The sequence below is a fragment of the Cydia strobilella genome, chromosome 27, assembly GCF_947568885.1.
Source record: "Cydia strobilella chromosome 27, ilCydStro3.1, whole genome shotgun sequence".
Taxonomy (NCBI): Eukaryota; Metazoa; Arthropoda; class Insecta; order Lepidoptera; family Tortricidae; genus Cydia; species Cydia strobilella.
Window position 1 is genome coordinate 5,866,890 of NC_086067.1, and position 21,470 is coordinate 5,888,359.

A 21,470-nucleotide genomic window follows, 5' to 3' on the forward strand; every position below is an offset into this window, starting at 1 on the left:
TAATAGATGGACACAGTCTAAGGAAAAAACGTGCCTCGAAAATCACGAAAATCTGATTCTCGATCAGATGGCGCCACTAGTTTTGGCCTACTATCTTATTATATCCTCTTTGGTTTTAGTAATCTAAGTGGAAACGTAACAAATGAAGGTTGAATAAGATATAATCGTAACGTAAAGATTAAATATATACCCCATTCATAAACATATTGAGAGGTTCATTTGTCAAAATCCTTTTAATCGCTACTGTACAGTCAAGGGCATAAATATATATACATTCCCAAAGTTTCAAAAATATGTGTACGCTCTTACACCTTAGTTAGACAATAAAGTCCTGCTCACATATTTTGAGCCATTTGTCTGGATCGATATTTTTGCCTTCGACTTCGAGGGTCTTCTCCACATTAACCTTTGTTTAATAATAACATCACGTGCATCTTTTGTCTGTCAAGGTGTCTTGTATAAGGAAAAACCTCGATCACGAACCTTATGTTATATATGTGTATACTTTCATATGTATAATGTCACGCGGAAAACACCGTAATGACGATAATAAACACGTTAATACCTAAATAAGTATTTTGGTGAATCTGCCGGGCTAGCACATGATTGGCGCGAGACTCGCGAAAGTATCTCGCCGCGACATAGACTAACCGTCCCTCTTTAATTCATACAGTTGGTAAAAGACGGGTAGTCTATCTCGCGGCGAGATACTGTCGCACCAATTATGCATGTGCTCGGCCTACTGGTGATATTTATCATAAGTTGAGTCATAGCGTTATATCGAAAACATGGATGATGTTTTGCTTACAAAACACTAATTATCAATCTACATAAGTATATATAATTTATAAAATGACTCACTTAATTAGTAAAATCATTATCATCAGCCACAAAAACTCCCAAACCGAACTCAAACACAATAAAATTAGAGTATAGTTTCGTAAACTTCTCAAAAATTCACACGCTCGCTAACAAAGCAAATGCAACTTTATAACGAAACCAATTAGATTCAATTTCCAACGTCCTAACACAACACGTTCACAGTTGCCGAGATTCTGATTTGACTGAGCGAGTAGCAGAAATCGTTTAAAAAGTGAAATCTGGTCCTCGTTCCAAATTGAACTTTAATTTGATATAAATAAAACTCAAAATCATCTCAGCATATTCACCATACACACGGCACGATCTGCGTTGAGTGCAAATTGTATTTCAAATTAACATGAAATAACTGAACAGTGATAGTTGTTTGATTTTAAGCCTACAGTTAAACAAGTTAAAGTTCAAATTTCAATGTATATGTTACTCGATTTAATACTGTTTAGTTTCAAAAGAGTATTTTGAATGAGTAAGGTCAGTACAAACTTATATTTGCGGCCAGTTGCGGTATTGTCCTAATCAAATAGTATGGATACATGATAGTTTAGCTGTTTTTTAACTGTGTTTGTGGATTTACGCGGATTTTCCTCATTGTTTACAGATACTATGGATAGGTACAGTCACGTCTAAAAGTATCGATAAGGACAAAGGGCCAAAAATATGTATATACGACGTTATTGCCCATATATTAAGGTAGTGTATACATAACAAAACTTCCGTGAGACATAGACATATTAAATATATTAATAACGGGTCACTCACGTGTTTTAAGTCGAAAACGCTCGACATGTTTCACTCCGTACCGAGGAGCGTCATCAGGAGCTTGCGTCGACGGTGACGGACCGGCGCAGACTGCGGGCCGCAGCCCTCCGCGCCCGATGACTCGGCGCGGGCGCCGGTGGCGGCAGGGGGGGCGAGAAACTACCCTCGTTTACGGCATTATTGTCAAATGATGGGTTGCACACAACACTCACTACGTCATTCGCTAATGGTTCGAATGGTGAGTGTTGTGTGAAACCCATCATTTGACAATAATGCCGTAAACGAGGGTAGTTTCTCGCCCCCCCTGCCGCCACCGGCGCCCGCGCCGAGTCATCGGGCGCGGAGGGCTGCGGCCCGCAGTCTGCGCCGGTCCGTCACCGTCGACGCAAGCTTCTGATGACGCTCCTCGGTACGGAGTGAAACATGTCGAGCGTTTTCGACTTAAAACACGTGAGTGACCCGTTATTAATATATTTAATAGTGTATACATAGTTTTGGCACTTTGTCCGTATCGATATGTGTAGACGTGACTGTACTTCGTTCGCATCTCTAGTTCACATGACAAACTTATTTTTGGTACAAGTGCGAAAGTAAGCATTTAAAAACAAATTTTGATGTGTTGAGAGAAATTTATGCACTTATATCTTAAATTTTGGGGTTCCGTAAAGACCACTTACTTAATGGCACAGCGACCCAAAATGAGTCTTGGCCTCCGACACGAGTATACGCCAGTCGTCTCGATCCTGTGCCATCTCCCGCCAGTTTTCGGTATGGAGATCGCTCAAGTCTACTCCAACAGCATCGCGTCAGCGATACCTCTGGGACGTCCGATCGGCCTCCGCCCCACCAGGCGTCCCAAGCATACCCTTTGTTGTAATGGAACTATTGTACTTAGAGTAAGACCTGTACACCAACATGAGAGCACTAAATATTCTATTCTATTCTATTCTATTCTTTAACGCCGCGATCCTCCTCCATTCTCAAAACGTGGCCGAACCAGCGGAGACGGTGAGCTTTTGTCTCGCCTATAATGTTGGGTCCGTAAAGACCAACGGCATAGAATTAGTCCGTAGCTTGCGAGGCTGCTCCGAAAGTAGTTAGCTGCTGCAGCTCTACTGATGAACTGATGCGATTGTAGCAATATTATTTAATTTATTTATACCATTTGTGAGGTATCTTCCAGTACTTATAGAGGCGGTGTAAATTCATTTTTAGAAAACTTTTTTTTTTTTTTTTTGACGTGTTTGAAGCCTAACATCATGTCATGATGATCAGCAATTGCAACTCCATGTGCTATCATTTTATAAACAGTATTTGTTTACAAAATATTAGATTTTTTTGCGAATCGTGACAATCGTTTTGATTGAGTAAACATAATTATGACTTCTAGATCACCAAATACAGACTATTTTTTGCTATGGGCTACCGTTTACGAGTTATTTACGAAAAAACGACCTTAGAACAAATTATAAGTAAGTTTTCCACTTTAATATATTTTAATATACTGATCCTAGCGAAAAAGTGTACTGAATCTTTTTTGTAGAAAATTTTATGTAGATTACTTATGTAGTAGAACATTTTTTGCTACGGGCCACCGTTTAAAAGTTATTTACGAAAAACTATAAAAAGGGACCCAAATTTTTGTAAACAATTTCTATAATAACTCCATACAAAACAGCTTTCCGTAAAAAATATATTTCCGTTTAAAATAAATCATGGCCATAATTAGTATTATCCATATTGCTCTTACAAACTTCTTCTTCTTGCTTTTAAACTTCTATGAAATTATGACATTTAAAATAACACTTGCACAGTCTGTGCTATCAAAATCGCTGCGGAGTTAGCTTGGTCTGACTGTAAACTTTCGGAGCAGCCCTCGTAGCAGCTAATGAGTCAAACTAACACTTACGTGTCAAAGCGCCTAACGCCCGACACTCAATGGTATTGTTGAGTTCCAACTGAACTATTGTTGAGATTGAGACACCGGGACAATAGTATTTTAGTTCCATAACGTTCATATTGATTAAATATAGATGTGTTTATGCTGAATTAAGATAAACTAAGGCATAGTTGAATAATCTATATGTGTGTTTTGTTTCAAGCTTTTATAGCACAAGTGAGAAATGGTTACAGAATGTGATTGTATTAAATAAATGTAGACATTTTACTCGCTGGTGGTCTAGCGGTAAGAGCGTGCTACTTTCAATCCGGTGGTCGCAGGTTCAAACCCCGGCTTGTACCTAACAATGAGGTTTTCGGAACTTATGTACGAAATATCATTTGATATTTACTAGTCGCTTTTCGGTTAAGGAAACATCGTGGGGAAACCGGACTAATCCCAATAAGGCCTAGTTTCCCCTGTTGGTTCAAACCCCGGCTTGTACCTAACAATGAGGTTTTCGGAACTTATGTACGAAATATCATTTGATATTTACTAGTCGCTTTTCGGTTAAGGAAACATTGTGGGGAAACCGGACTAATCCCAATAAGGCCTAGTTTCCCCTGTTGGTTGGAAGGTCAGATGGCAGTCACTTTCGTAAAAACAAGTGCCTACTTGGGATTAGTTGCCAAGCGGACCCCAGGCTCCCATAAGCCGTGGCAAAAAGCCGGGATAACGCGAGGAAAATGAAAATGACGATGTACAGATGTAGAGCATAATTTTAATTTTAATATAATAATTTTATGTACTAATATTATAATTTAATATGATCCTAAGATTCCTAAGTTGGTCGACATAAATGAATTTATTTATTATTATTTATTATAATTGTTTTCCATCGTGTTTTCTCGGCAACGTTCGTATTTGTCATACACCTTCCAACCCAGAGGGTAAACTAGGCCTTATCGGGATTAGTCCGGTTTCCTCACGATGTTTTCCTTCACCGAAAAGCTACTGGTAAATATCAAATGATATTTCGTACATAAGTTCCGAAAAACTCATTGGTACGAGCCGGGGTTTGAACCCGCGACCTCCGGATTGAAAGTCGCACGCCCTTACCGCTAGACCAGCACTTATCTGTAGATCAATTTATTTAAATTATATCGTACGCAAAAATCCAAACAGCATTGTAACCGCACTGTTTATAAAGTGACTACTTTTGATTTGATTGGACGCTCAAACATTCCAACTAACTAAAACAATGACTAAACACTTGTAGTACTTGCAGAATGGGGGGCCTAAGATTACAACCGTTTTCCAGAAACGAAACGAAACTATCATTTCCATATCACGCACGTTTATCTTAAGAGCAGTGGGGGGGGGGGGACTCCTTTCTGGCTTTCTCGGCTCCGTTCGGCTCAGCATTGCTCCGAGCAATCATTATGGTTGACACAACTGGACGTCCCTTTGCGTGCACCACCACAGATAAGATGACTTGAATTTTGACAACCCTAAATAGCCGAAAGGGATAGTGCCATACATTAGAAAGGGCCAGAGTGATTTGTCGATTCGTCCCTGAATCGCTGTCAAACTTCGGTTTTGTAGGAAGTGTGTCCTTTCTGTACGGTAGTACTATTATTTATTCTGTGCTTAGTTTCGTTTTTTAGGGTTCCGTACCCAAAGGGTAAAAACGGGACCCTATTACTAAGACTCCGCTGTCCGTCTGTCGGTCTGTCTGTCACCAGGCTGTATCTCATGAACCGTGATAGCTAGACAGTTGAAATTTTCACAGATGATGTATTTCTGTTGCCGCTATAACAACAACTAAAAAGTACGGAACCCTCGGTGCGCGAGTCCGACTCGCACTTGGCCGGTTTTTTTTCTGCGAACTATTTTCATCTTGGCTAGACCCCAAGAATGAAATAGGTTTTTGGTCAAAAAATTCATTTTGGATACAAGATATATCGCTGACTGTACATTTCTTTCTAACAAATCGAGAACATTACTACAATAACAAATCCAAACACCGGTGGCGTTATTTTAGTTCCTATTGCCACCTCCTGTGTCCATAAGCAGATCAGCTCCATATTATCGTAATTGCATTGTCATCTGATATACATATGTATGCAAAATTTCAGCTCAATCGGAAATCGGGAAGCGGGTTGAATTTAGCTTCCAAATGTTGACCCATACTAGCATACATGAGGAGCGTCTTTTTAAAGAGGTTTTCATAGAGAAATAAACCCTGACAAACCCTTTGAAAAGAGACTCTTCACATAGTATACTTACTAATAAAGGGGCCCACTGACTATTAGTCCGCCGGACGATATCGGCCTGTGAGTTGTTCGGAACTGTCGAATTCTTGTTCCAACTGACAGGCCGATATCGTCCGGCGGACTGATAGTCAGTGGGCCCCTTAACAGAGCAAGTTAAATGAAAGCTTGTAAAAAACATTGTATTTCCGAATAATTTTTTCGCAATAAATAGTTTAGTTTACTATATAGTTTCGTATAGGTAATTAGGTACATCAATATGATTCGATAAAAAATGTATGATATTTGATTGTTGTTTTGCTGAAACACACTCATTCAGTGGTTTTTTGTTTTTTGTTCTAACTGACAGGCTGATATCGTCCGGCGGACTGATAATCAGCGGGCCCCTTTAAGTCTTTAGATTCAAATTTGTGTACCTTCAAGATTAAGACTACATTATGATTTCGTATTATATGTGCATTGCATTTAGGACAATGTTATTATGGTACCATCGAGCTGATTTGTTGCTGTTACGTTTTAAACAAAACCGGCCAAGTGCGAGTCGGACTCGCACACCGAGGGTTCTGTACTTTTTTAGTATTTGTTGTTATAGTGGCAACAGAAATACATCATCTGTGAAAATTTCAACTGTCTAGCTATAACGGTTCATGAGATACAGCCTGGTAACAGACAGACGGACAGCGAAGTTTTAGTAACAGGGTCCCGTTTTTACGCTATGGGTACGGAACCCTAATAACAAAATTCGCAATACATTGCGTCTTAGAATAAAATCTATAGTATAGCTAGTACTAATAATCAAAACTAATGTTATTTTTAAAGTAGTTTAGTATATTGCTCCTATCACAGGCCAAACCGCGTATATATAAACCTATTTTTGGAGCATTCCATGAAATTGTCCACCGTTGTCCCGTACGAACGCGAATTTTCTAAAGATTTGCAGGTATAAAGTTTCCTTTTCTATGGCAAAGTGATGGCAAACGGTCAAAAATATGCACAGCCGATTAATGCCGAAAAAAAAATCGCAAGACAGGAAATAAAATGCGTCTGTACGGGACAGTCCGTGGAGTGCTCCTTTTGGATGAGTTTTATATAAAAGATATCATATTGATCGGTTTAGAAAAATTATAACAGGTTAAAAACAACAAAAGGCTTCCGAGTCTTGTCGAATCGAACGGTTAATTTAGGTGAAAGTAAAATTCATAAACTTTCGCGTTCTTCAGAAAAAATCGTAGGTATATACCTAAACAGAAAAAAATATATAAATAGGGAACTTACTTATTCTCATCAGAAAGCACTTTTTTAATTAAACTCCACTTTAATTCTGGACACGAGTAACGTCAAATGCCATGGCGCAAGTTTTACCGGCTACCAGTAAAATGGTAAAATCGCGTAGAAATGCTTACAAAACAATAGCGCATTGTTTACAAAAAGTTTTGTAAGCAGGAAATGCATGACTTAGAACTTGCTTTTTGCATTTTAGAGGTCACCTGTGGTCTGTGGTAAAACATTTGCATATTGACGCTCATCGAATATAAACCGTCGTGAGTCATAAACATTAAGCTTCACAATAACAACCGGGATAGCGGCTGGGCTGTGCCGCGATGGAATCCTTCGACAGAATTCCGGTAAGTGTTGTGCAGTGGACATATTGAGTGGGTTCTGTTTATCGTTACAAGTGTTGGGTGACCCAAAGCCACCGTGCCCGCCTATAACGACAGCGCAACCACCCTCAACCAGTTATCTCACATGCAAGTCATGCATCGCGCGCGTTCATTCGTGTAATGCGGAAGAGTCCTGGATTTTCCCCAGGCTACCATCCCCCCACGCTACCATCCCCCCACACAGCCCTACCGCTGTAATTCTAATTACCCTAGTGTAATAGACCCCAAGTAAGGTTAAAAAAAACGAATATGATGCATACTTTAAACTAAAAACATCATCTATTATGAATTATTTCCAATCCGCCATACTTCTGGTCCGTAATGGTAATGGCTCCTCTACACGATGGGCTATCATAACAACCGGGATAGCGGCTGGGCTGTGCCGCGATGGAATCCTTCGACAGAATTCCGGTAAGTGTTGTGCAGTGGACATATTGAGTTCGTTTTGTTTATCGTTACAAAGTGTTGGGTGACTCAAACCCGCCACCGCCACCGTGCCCGCCTTCAACGGCAGCGCAACACCACCCTCTACCAGTTATCTTATGCAAGTCATGCATCGCGCGCGTTCATTCGTGTGATGCGGAAGGGTCCTGCATTTTCCCCAGTCTACCCCCCCCCCCACACACAGTCCTACCCCTCTAATTACCCTAGTGTAATAGAGCCCAAGTCAGGTTAAAAAACCGAATATGATGCATACTTTAAACTAAAAACACCGTCTATTATGAATTATTACCAATCCGCCATACTTCTGGTCCGTAATGGTAATGGCTCCTCTACACGATGGGATCGTACTGGCTCACTAAGATGAGCCAGCGTGTAGAGAGTACTGCGGGGCTACCGCGAAAACCGAAATTCGCAAATGGCATGGATCTTTCTCTTTTACTTATATGTAGGCGTAATTAGAGTGACAGAGAAAAATGACCGCAATTTGCGAACTTCGATTTTTGCGGTTATAGCCGTGGTGTCGGATGGCTTAAATATTATGGCGCGGCGGGATGGCGATGGGATGGCTACGGTGTCGGTTTTTCGTCCGTAGGTCCGCACATCAAAGGTAAGGCAATGGTGCGAACGTGGCCCATTCCACAGTGCGTGCTCTCAACAGTCTCAACCATCGCATCGCCATCTCGCTGGTCCAGCGCTAGCCATTTTAGAGCCATAAAATGACTGGATAATTTCCATCCGCCCCCGCATTCGAGATGAAATTCCTGAAATCGCAAGCGTTCCGTTCGTGCGCATTGGATCTTAATGAAAAACTTGGAATGTTTGAAATAGGTCTGACAACACTATGAAGCTATCGAAAACTTATTAACCAAGGTTTTAATTAAGTAATTGAGAGTAATGAGAGGTTTTATATTTCTATCATAAAATAGGTAGGTGCTTTATTCATATTACACTCGGACTAATACAGAGACTATATAGAAAATAACGGCATATAAAAAATAATTTTGCTACTTGACGGTTTGTCAAAAAAAAATATACTCGGATATAATATTTTTCACACAAAATTGAGATGCAAGCCACAAATCATATAGAGTCTGCTCGAAGAAAAGTCGTAGAATGTCCCGTACATGCGATTCCAATGTTACGCTTTTTTAATACTTAGGTATATATATAGCTCCATGCCGTAATCGGCAACGGCGACCCTAGCTAATTACGAGCGTGGGCTCTGACATGGCTGGCAAAGCCGAACTTATTTTTAAAAACTCTATCGCAGGTGGGGCAGTAAAGCTGACCAGAATCATTGTAAGTGTAATTATAGGAGGGTTTCGGCCGGGACTTACGTATCTGACGTTTCGTATCAAGTTCAATGAGACGAGCGTCTTCAAAGTTCTTTACGCTCATCTTAACACGAGAACGCCATTCTGGCCGCTGAGAAGCATACTCCTCCCATTTGTCAGGTGGTATACCGCAGGCAGTTAGGTGACGCTTAAGCATGTCCTTGTAACGTAGGTGCTGCCCACCTTGCTTCCGTTTACCAGCTGATAGCTGGGAGTAGAAAACGGCTTTAGTTAGTCTACAATCACTCATACGCCAAACATGCCCACACCACCTCAGCTGACCCTTCATCAAGAGCGCCTCCATGCCAGGCATTTTACAACGACGAAGTATAAGCTTGATGACAAATTTTTATGAATGGTATCAATCGATAAGGTTTGTTTTTGGGATCAAATGCCTATATGGGACCCATTGCATTAAAGCAATACAAAAGTCAGAAATGATAGTCAAAGTCCGACAGTCGTACTTCACTCGCGAAACGCTCCTAACAAAACGATAAGTGAACGTGACTTCAAGGTCACTGAGAGCCCGTCTTGAATGTATGGAAAATAAGTAAAAATTGAAATTTTGTCGGTGAAATATTGCGTTTATGCCTATAGTTGCTATACAATAATTTTTTTGATAAAATGTAAAGAATCGAATGGTACCCTCGTTATTCCTTTTTGGAAGTTAAAAAAAAAACTTTAAATTTTGAAACTTAGGTCCTGTATTTTTTTTTATCATTTCCGTATATTATTTTAATGTCCACATTATTACAATAATTTGCTCATTTGCAATCTATTTTGCTAGATTTTGTTATAAAATTCAACATGGGTCATCATCCCTATTAATTTTTCTTTCCGAATAAACTTAATTATGACTTATAAGCTTTTTAAAGCATCGCCCACAAAGGTGATATAAATAGAATATCTCAACTGCGTGGGCGTCCACCGCCCTATTGATTTCTGAACGCCCACGGCGCTCCAATGACATTACATTTATGAGAATTCCATGATATCGGCGCGATTCGGGAAATGAATTAGATTCCTATGAAATAGTAAAGATATGTGACATGTGACGTCCCACGGGTAAAGGTACTGTCCGCGCGCCAATTCCGTGCATTCAGAGGTCGAGGAAGTGGGAGGGTGTGTGCCGCGCCCGTACGTACAAAATGACACTACTCTGTCATGACGGCCAACATTCCTAACATTCCTCAGCCGCGCACGGAATTGGCGCGCGGACTATAATATGTCGCATAGCGCCGCAATAATTTGCAGCGCTATGCGACGTAAGCGCCATCCGCCATCCGTGGAACGTCACATATCTTTTATTATTATTTATTATTTGTATCTCCTTGTGGATTTCACGGGCCTATAAATCCCGGTCTTTTGATAGGCTTGCGTGGGGATATAGATCCAACACGTAGAGGCCCCTTGGAGAGCTTTAATGTCATGTAGAACTCCTGCTGGAACCCGTTCATAGGCGCAACAAAATAGACACCCATGAACCGGTCGCAGCATTATTATTTATTATTATTATTCAGAGCCCACTGTGTCCCACTGCTGGGCAAAGGCCTCCCCCCTCTTTTTCCACTCGTCTCTGTTTAATGCTATATCTGGCCAGCCTGTCAAGAAGGAGTCCAAGTTATCCCGCCATCGCCGACGAGGTCTGCCGGATCCCCGGTTAGACTCGTGGGGCTCCCACTCCGTGGTTAACTTGGCCCACAAGTCATCCATCATATCTTTACTATTTCATATCTAGTGAATCTCTTATTAATTTCCCGAATCGCGCCGTTCGTCTTTGTCCCATATATTACGGGAATTTTCTGAAGATCTGCAGGAATGGAAGTTTCTTTTAAATTTAAAATGATTATTTTTTACATTTATGTGAAAAATGGTCAAAAATAGGTATGCCCAGTAAAATAATCATCACCGGTTTTAGACGCCGAAAAAATGTTTCAATACACGAAATAAAATACGTTTGTACAGTCGCCATCAGATAGAGTCGCCGAAGCTCTCACAAATATCTGAACACGCCTCTATTGTCAAGGCGTTAGAGTACGTGTTCAGATATTTTTGAGCACCTCGACCGCTTCGATATATCTAATGGCGACTGTACGTGACACCCCGTGGAATGCTTTATAACTTCATAAGGGCCATTTAACACTTTACTCTCGCGTTTTGTACACATAATTAATGTATTATTATAATGGAACGTCGGAAGCAAGGTAAAATAATGAAATTTAATCGCGTTAGACCCGGTAATGACATTAATTATTCATAAGGGCCAGTCCAGACGGGACAATTATTCGCCCAATCTGATAAAATTGTCAATTTAATCAGGTGGTGTGGACGCAAAATTAAATTCAAGGACATTGGCTCGCAGATTTCACTATGAAATTGTCTACGGACGCTAGATGAGATTGACGACAAATTTTTTTCCGATCAAATTGTGAATTAGATCATCCCGCTTAGACGGGTCTTGAGGTATAGTCAGCATCGCAGCAGCAGGGGTATAAAAAAAGATTGTATAGAAGTCAGAAATATTAACTCACCCAATCTCAACATCGTCCAGCCTCTGGTACTTGACGTTCCGCGACATGTTGCCGTCACTGTCACACACTATGTTTCACTCACTCACACATTATCGGTCCATAAGTTAAGTAATCATCAAGTTCTACAATTGCTTTAATTAAATTAACACGTGGTTAATTTGCACTTTAAAAGTAAGGATTAGTTTTTTGATAACTACAAATAACTTGTGGCGTTAAAATTGTTAATTTATAACTGTGACTGTCTTAAAGGCTGCCTTTCCACTGAGGCGAAGATGAACGGAGATGAGAGGAGACTAAATTGCCTTACGTAATAAATGAATGGCGCCCGACTGTCATACCACAGGGCGGACACGCTATACATCAAAAATCACGCGTTTCTATGTCTGAACGGCACGTCTGTACACGCGGCGTGCGTGCGTGTGAGTAAGTTGCTTAAAAACAGAACTGAGCAGCCGGCAAACGGCCGTCAATCTGGTGTCGCGGGGCGAGGTAATTCGAGTCGGGGCGGGGCGGTGCGTGGCCCTTCTGTATGATAATACTATTACTTATTCTGTGGTAATATCATCGACGATAGTCCTGGTTACAGTTAAGATAGTCGTCACTAAAGAGTCCTTGTCGTGATAGCTTAATTGATATTGGATTTGATGACTTGATAAGACACTCATAAGTCGGCACGACTGCACACGGGTTTGTTTACATACAATAAAATGTTATATTATACCTAATTCCGCTATGTAAACCCGTGTAGTAGTGCCGACCGCAAAACTTCAAATGACGACTGGAAATTTCAAATGACGACATAATTTATTTATTTATACTTTCATTATCATATATACATAGCCAGGAAGACTGGAGACAACCTGGAAAAACTCATGGTCACTGGTTCGGTGGAAGGAAAGAGAAGGGGCCGCAGTCCAACGCGGTGGTCCGACCAGGTTAGCAAATCGCTATCCATCAAGGTCCATGATGCCTTGGAAGTCGCAAGAGATCCAAATGCCTGGAAATCTGCTATCCGGAATCATGTGCTCCACGTAGGAGGTCACGACCCTCAGCACTGAGGAGAACGAAGCAAGGAGGAGCACTTTCATTATCCTCATCATCATCTCAGCTGAAAGACGTCCACTGCTGGACAAAGGCCTCCCCCAGGGATCTTCACAACGGTCATTCGCTGCCCTCAAGGATTAGCCACACTGGATGCGTTCTGCGAGCAGCGGTCAGGCCAAACTTCAGCTTCAAAGGTTGCTGTCAATGTTGTTCATACATAATGCGGATTTGACCTGACCGCTGACCGCAGAACGCATCCAGTGTGGCAAATCCTTCAACCAACGGTTTCCCGCGACTTTAACCAGATCATCGGCCCATCTATTGTGGTCTATTTATACTTTTTTGCACATAAAATAATAAGTACAAACGGTGGACTTAATCCCTTAAGGCCTTCTCTACCAGTCAACCACAGGGCCAAAAAGAGACGTTTGTTGATAGTGGAAAGCAGGTGTTGGTTTGCTTTCTCTCTCTGGTCGTTTCCTCATGACTGAGGAACGTGGTCATCACCATCTGACCTAACATGTGGAGTGTATGATTTCGCAGAAAGCAAACCGGGACTGGAACCTCAGGTGGCATGAGCTTTCTCTGCCAAAAATGTGGGGGGTCGTGCCACTCACGCATCAGCCTCCACAGTCACTAAACCCGCTGTCTAAACAGCAATGCATAAATCGTCTGCAATAGACGCAAAGGCCTGTGATGATTTGCTTCCATCAGCTTCTGACCACCGCATCCTTCACTATAGAGCAAAACTTAGAGGAAGACGAGTTCTTTAGCTGGTCTGTCCACCTGGTGGGAGACCGGCCTCTGGCACGTTCGCCATCCGTGTTCCCGACCACTATTAACTTTTCCAGGCTCTCCTCTCCCCTTTGCACTATGTGGCCGAAATATGCCAGTATTCGCTGCAGGCATATCGTGGACAAACGGGTCTTAATTTTAAGCTGATCGAGGATTGACTGATTTATTTGCTTTACAACATTTGAAATGTCCACTGCCGATTACAGAGGACCGACTACACTAAACTGTCTAATCGACCGAGCGATTCGAGGTCTCAGGATCAACAAGAAGAACTAAAATAGAGTAGCTAACTCTGCGCCGACTTGGAAAGCGACAGATTATGGGAGTGCCACTATCAGCGTCAAAATCCTGTGTAACGTTTATGTTAGCACTTCCACACTTTGTCACTGTAGTCAATGCAGCGATAACTTATACGGACTCTATCTACCACATTTTACGAGATCTTGACTATTGTTGATCACATATAAGGTATTTTATATTAAGAGTTTCACCGTAATGCTTGTTTGCCACTTTTGTAGTATTAAAAAAAATGGTCCATTTCTTGTGTTTTTATCGATAAATAAATAAAACACTTTAAAAATAACCAATAATCTCTTCATTTGCCACTATTTCGTCACAAAGTCTGGTTTACTACAATCACTGCACTGATAAAGATCACACAAATAACGTGTAACGTGAAACGCGTCGATATACTTTGGACGTATTCTAGAAACTGAATGATAACAACTATCACTATGTAAACGGTTTATCTTCCAGATTAGAGAGTGTCTTTCAAAAGGGCTTATTTCTCCATGAAAACCATACAAAACTAAACCCTTTTGAAAAGCACCTCATATGCTGTCGATAGCAGGGCAAATAACGATTAACAGTAAAGTGGGAATGGTTAGATTAAGTGCCAGTTGCACCATCTACACTTGACAGACTGATGACGGCGCTGCGGCTGTTTACTATGAAACTTTCCATACAATAAAATTTTGCGAACCCTTTAACGACAACAAACAGCTTGGTGCAACCGACCCTAAGAGCGTTTTCACATTGCACGATCCGATATCGGATGTCGGATGGTTGTAAAATTTAACCTCCTAAGACCCCGCGTACAATTTTTTGTACATATTCCACAATCTATTTTTAACTTTTATTGAGTAACTAAGGGTTCCAAATTCAAAAACAAAACAAATGCTTCTGGGTCTCAGGACTCTCAGGTGGGTAAGATATGTGTTTTTCTATATTTATTTACCTATGCATTTAATAAATCATTCTTCGTCCTCGCGTTATCCCGGCATTTTGCCACGGCTCATGGGAGCCTGGGGTCCGCTTGACAACTAACCCTGAGAATTGACGTTGGCACCATTTTTTACGAAAGCGACTGCCATCTGACCTTCCAACCGGGAGGGGAAACTAGGCCTTTTTTGGAATAGCCCGGTTTCCTCACGATTCTTTCCTTTACCGAAAAGCGACTGGTAAATATCAAATGATATTTCGTACATAAGTTCCGAAAAACTCATTGGTACGTGCCGGGGTTTGAACCCGCGACCTTCAGATTCAAAGTCACACGCTCTTACCGCTAGGCCACCAGCGCTTCCAGCTTTTTTTGTAATAATTATTTATGGGGCTAGATTTTTCCTAATGGAATTTTTCATTTCAAATATATACTATATGAGTACCTAACTAATCTAAGCCACAGGGCGGACACGCTATACATCAAAAATCACTTGCGCTTCTATGTGTGAACGGCACGTCTGTACACGCGTCATGCGTCATTGCGTGAGTAAGTTGCTTAAAAACAGTATTGAGCGGCCGGCAAAGGGCCGTCAATCTGGTGTCGCGGGGCGAGGTCATTCGAGTCGGGGCGGGGCGGTGCGTGGCCGTTCTGTATCATAATACTATTACTTATTCTGTGTCTAAGGCACGTGTATACATCGCATGTATGTAGGCATCGCAAATCGGATAAAAAGGAATTATTATCTTCAAATCGGAGTTAATAACGATTTTGGTAAAGACAATATTTGTGCCATTTTCAACCAAAAGGGTACTTATGGTCGGTTGTCAATAAGGCGCTATTTCCATATATCTTCAATTCGAAATCAACCTTATCGACAAGCGACAATGTGGTACGTTTTGGTTGAAAACGTCACATTTACTTGAGCCCGGGACCACCTACTTCGTAAGCAGGGTCACTAAGGACAAGGCTAAGACTTCGCTACATTTCGAGTTACGTTTATTGAAACAAATCTATACTACTTGAAGTAACATAGAGCTGATATTACCATGAAATAAAACTATGAAAACGGATTATATCGCGTATATTGAATTTAGAATACATCCTGACGTTTCGAACCCTTTACAGCGTTCGTGGTCAACGGGTGACTGAGGAAAAACTACAGTGCAAAAATACCCACATTCTAAAAATAATGAACCATCATAGACTATAAACTTTAAGGCTGGTTGTACATGCAAAATCGGTTCATAAGGCTAGTTATACAATACAACTATTTTCGAGTAAAGATATATACACGGTGTAACATGAGGATACCGAATAATTTTAACAGCGTATTCCTGACCTGATCATATTTAAAGACTAAAATGTCCTATAAACTTTTCTGTAATTTGCCTAGTTTCAGAGTTAATACCAATTAAAAAAAAAAACAAGTTTTTTATTGTTACATAGTGCAAAACGCATTTTTGATATCGATGTTACCACTGTGGGACGTAGTCTAAGTAACCTTATTGATAGATGTCAAAAAGTGACAAGTAACACTTTGTAAAAACTACGTTTTACGGAAAAGAAAGTAAAAGCATTTTAAGTGACAAGTTTACCAATAATATTTACTTTTTATGTACAAATACATCTGAAAAATCGAAAAAAATATAAAAAAAATTTTTTTTTGCGAATTTGACCTAAACTTATTACATTTTTTCCTTCTTTTGGCCTCAGTAAAGCGTGGTTAAAATCTTTCGGTTTCCTCGTGAACACCTTGTATATACGCGATAAAAAGTTTTATTTCATGAGTAACTATCGCGGTAACCGAAGACAATATTATGATATTACCATGTTAAATAATTATAATTGGTTACGCCACCGCTCCAATTCGCGGGTGAAAGTCGCGTTACCGAACGAGGTAAAAGCGAGCGATGCGATCTGAAGCTGATCATGCGCACACTTTTAAACTATCCATACTAATATTATAAATGCGAAAGTGTGTCTGTCTGTCTGTAACCTCTTCACGCTTAAACCGCTGAACCGATTTAGTTGAAAATTGGTATAGAGATAGTCTGAGTCCCGGGGAAGGACATAGGGTAGTTTTTATCCCAGAAATCATCCTTCAAGGGGGTGAAAAGGGGGGTGGAAGTTTGTATGGGAAATCGATAAAAAGCATATTGGATAAAAAATAAGCTACCCAAATTACTAACTCCACGCATACGAAGTCGCGGGCAAAGGCTATTAGTCTTTTATATTTTTCAACCAAAAGAAAATACAGTCGACATCAGACATATCGGAGCGGCAAAGGTGCTCATAGATATCTAAACACGCACTCTCGCCTTAGCTATATTTAAAGCTAGTTATCTGTGAAATACAATTATTTTCAAGGTTTCAAATCATAGATACCGTTTTATCACAGAAAGCGTACCAATCAAAACATAATGAACGGTTTTTAATAAAGATTCGACGATAAATAATGATAGTAATTAAAATTAAATCAGGCGTAAATAATATTTGGAGATTATTGCGTTGGCAACTGATATACAGATAAAAACAGATAAGGCTGACGCCAGTTTATACAGGGAGCGAGCATAAACGCCATAAATAAACTGTAGACGGCAGCACAGAAGCCCCCTATTCATTGGCGCGAAGCATTATGTCAAGTTTCCATTTTTAGGGTTCCGTACCCAAAGGGTAAAACGGGACCCTATTACTAAGACTCCGGTGTCTGTCCGTCTGTCACCAGGCTGTATCTCATGAACCGTGATAGCTAGACAGTTGAAATTTTCACGGATGATGTATTTCTATTGCCGCTATAACAACAAATACTAAAAACAAAATAAAAGAAATACTTAACTCCCATACAACAAACGTGATTTTTTGCCGTTCTTTGCGTAATGGTAGGGAACTGTAGGGAACCCTTCGTGCCCGAGTCCGACTCGCACTTGGCCGGTTTTTTAAGTAGAAACACTACTATATATTTCAGTTTATCAGAAAACTAATAAAAAGCTGAAATATCGTGATCGTGACACAAAATCATCGACACTAACCAGCGTGATAAAAAAATACATTACAGCCCTGAGACGATATTAAGCATTTACTGACCGACCATTAACACCTTTTACAAGCAAGGGTGATGAAATAACTATAATTTAGTTTCGTAACAATGATTAATTAAGTTGGTAATGACATTCAGTGAACCCGTACTTGACTTTTATTAATTCTATTCTGATTTTAGACGCAATACTTGTTAAACGCAGCAAACTCGATTACAGGTCTAACATTAAACTGAGGCAGTTAGTAAGAAGTTTATAATTATGGTTAGCTATGGGATGTACGCCGAAGCCAGGGTCACAGAATAAGTAATAGTATTATCATACAGAACGGCCACGCACCGCCCCGCCCCGACTCGAATTACCTCGCCCCGCGACAGCAGATTGACGGCCGTTTGATGACGCATAACGCGTGTACAGACGTGCCTTTCACACATAGAAACGCAAGTGATTTTTGATGTATAGCGTGTCCGCCCTGTGCCAGGGTCCATTGTTTCTATGCCACTATCCGCAAGAGGAGGTCCGCTTATCGGTCGGAGTGGCGAGTCTTGGGGGAGGGAAGGCCTATGTCCAGCAGTGGACGTCTATCGGCTGACATGATGATGATGATGATGGTCCGCAAGAGGGCCGCATCCCTGGTGCGCCGGGTGCGCGCCAGCCCCAACATCATCATGAAGATGACAGGGGACAGGCTGGTCTCCCCTATTTGCTACCCTGCAGTTGGTTACATGTGGCGTACTCAGCTGACAAGAAAAATAATTAAGTTTATAGATATAGTGTATCCCTATTCATTAGGTTTTAAGAAATACTAATAATACCTACATAATTTATTATTAAGTTTTACTAACCACATTAAGTTACACTCATAATGTGGTTAGTAAAACTTGAAATAAATAAATAAATATTAAGTATATTATACGCCTGCAGCTGTTGTACTGTTTTTTAAAACGCTTTTATTTTTCGAGCCCATCTCGTTTTTTCCTTATTCTGTTCCTAACAATTTTAATGTTGTTTTACAAGTGTGATAGAAAAATAAGTAAAGTTGAAACGTGTAACTAACTATACTAGGTAAGTAGGTCATGTTGAACAACTTTTACTATGGGACCCATGATATCGGAAAAAATGGCTGTTTCAAAGTTTTCAAACATTTCGACGGATCAATCTATTTCACCAATTTGACAATTGACATTTTTGTGTGGATTTCTGGGTCGCTGGTGCAACATGGTGGAGGCGGATCTGCGCGAACTTCGAGTCACCAATTGGCGAGAGATAGATAAGATAAGATAATCGTTTATTTGGTAAAACACGAGTTACATATAAGATGTTAATATATACAAATTCAGTTCTTTACATGTCTGGCCGGAATTTCAGCACTCAAATATTTATCACAAAAATAATTACAAATATTAAATAAGAAGTACCGAAAAATGTTGAAAAAATTTCAATGTGTGTCAATGTCAAACTACTAAACTAAATTATCTAAAAATTATTAATTTTAAATAGTTATATTTAATTATTAATGTGATAAAACAATTTTGAGAGGTCGCACAGGATCGAGAAAAGTGGCGCTGTCTTGTGTCGGAGGCCAAGTCTCATTTTAGGTCGCTGAGCCAACGGAGTAAGTATTTCTGGGTCGGGAAGATACGACGGTACGTGTCGTGTAAAAATATGGGTGCATACGACTTCTCAAAAATATATCCCATAGTTTTTAATTCGCTGACATAAGAGCTATGGGACATGGGACATATTTTTGAGTATGATGAGTGGACGCATATTTTTACATACTTATTGAACCAGCAATGTTATACATGGATATGCATTAAATCTATGAAACTGTCAAAGCCATATTGGTGTAGGTTTAGTAAAGTTTGGGAGAGACTAGGTCCCCATTTTCAAGCACTAACATACCTAGGCTCTCCGAGTGACTAAAAATACGTCAGTCAAAACTGTAAAATTAGCTTAATGTTAACTATTTATTTTAAACTAGCGAGTCTAGCGACCCGCCCCGGCTTCGCACGGGCGAAATGCTGATGTATTATACATATAAACCTTCCTCTTGAATCAAACCTCCTTCCTTCCTTTCTCTATTAAAAAAAACCGCATCAAAATCCGTTGCGTAGTTTTAAAGATCTAAGCATAGGGTCATTGCGCTAGTTTTCGTCCAGCTCTAGTTTTCGTCCACTTGACGAAATTTGAATATAAACCTACATTACTGCACAAATTTGGACTTTTTGCAAACCTTAATGTCTAAATAACATATCTATCTACATAAAAATGATATTTCGCAAGTAGCAAATTAAAAATGAAATATATTATTTGCTAATCCGTCAAGTGGACCAAAACTAGAGCATGGACATAAACTAGCGCAATGACCCTACATAGGGACAGACATCCATCCAGACAGCGACTTTGTTTTATACTGTGTAGTGATGATATCGATTGTTTTTTTCAAACAATTCTCTACTATATTACAAGAACTTACCTACTCAAGTTTTTTATCTATTAAGAAACTTTGTACATCCCATACTCGAACCTAAGACCTCGCTCCACGGTCGACCAAGCCCTGCCGGCAACGCAACCACATCACTGCGCAATACAGGTCGTTTACGATTATGCACCGAGCCGCTGGAATACCAGAGGGCCTACCGCGAATACGGCCTAAGGCGTAATTAGAGTGCCAGACAGGGATGTTGCGGATGCCTATGTTTTGACATACGCGGACGCGGATTTTTAAAGGCTCATATCCGCGGATGCGGATGTCGGGATTAGGCACATAAAAAACGTCAAATATTACACTTTAGTAATTTCTATTTAAAAAAACGAAACTTTTAGTATTTGAACAAGAATATAGGTGCCCCACAATCGCATTACTATACTAAAGTCCAAAAAAAATAAACTGGAAGACTGGAGTTCCTGGAAGACCAGCATCTATAAAGGCAAGGTTTTAAGAACTATTTTTAAGAATATATGTGCTATACCCTGTCAGGGTCCATGTGAAACTTTAATCATCTGTAACAACATATTTACCATGGTTTGCAATAAACATTTATGATTATGATTATGACTTTTCACTTCTTGTCGCTGTCCGTCATAGGCTAAAGTGCTCGATCGACAAATCACAAAAACGAAACGAGATTCCTATTGGCTAATGACGAAATTAACTAGCACTTACTCCGCCGCTAAGACGTTACTGTACCTACCTGTTCCACATCCGCATCCGCATTAAGCTCCGCATCGATTTTATGCGGATGCGGATGTTGAAGTTCCGCGGTTGCGGATGCGGATGCGAATATTCGCAACATCCCTGTGTTAGAGACAGATGGCAGCAATTTGCGAATTTCGGTGTTTGCGGTAGGCCCCCAGAATGCAAGTGATACTGATTGCCGGTCTTACCATCACTGATAGATCGCCTACACTGATCGTGAACATTTTTTAAGGTTTTTGTTTTTTTAAGTTGGTTAGTTAATTGTTAAATAAGAGTGCAGCTGATCGTACATAAGAGTTGCGTAAATACTATAGTCTGTATCTTTAGGTATTTAAAAGAACGTAAACAAACCACAATTAGGTATTTTATTGGACAAGAAAATTCTTCAAGTCAATAAATTTAACTCGATGTG

General features: G+C 40.3%; 1 protein-coding gene across 6 annotated transcripts in view; it reads right to left on the reverse strand.

The window, feature by feature from the left end:
- LOC134753497 (copper-transporting ATPase 1) overlaps positions 1 to 21,470 on the reverse strand; it is an 82,660-nt gene that overhangs the window by 48,822 nt on the left and 12,368 nt on the right. For 3 of the 6 annotated variants that reach the window (XM_063689377.1, XM_063689379.1, XM_063689380.1), the window contains exon 1: positions 11,761 to 11,901. The exons of 2 other annotated variants lie outside the window; for them this stretch is intronic. In XM_063689377.1, the coding sequence (XP_063545447.1) occupies positions 11,761 to 11,807 (47 nt within the window). In that variant the 5' untranslated portion in view covers positions 11,808 to 11,901. Of the gene's footprint in view, positions 1 to 11,756; positions 11,902 to 21,470 lie in introns of those variants that run through there. One more of the 6 variants, XM_063689383.1, reaches the window with a different exon arrangement.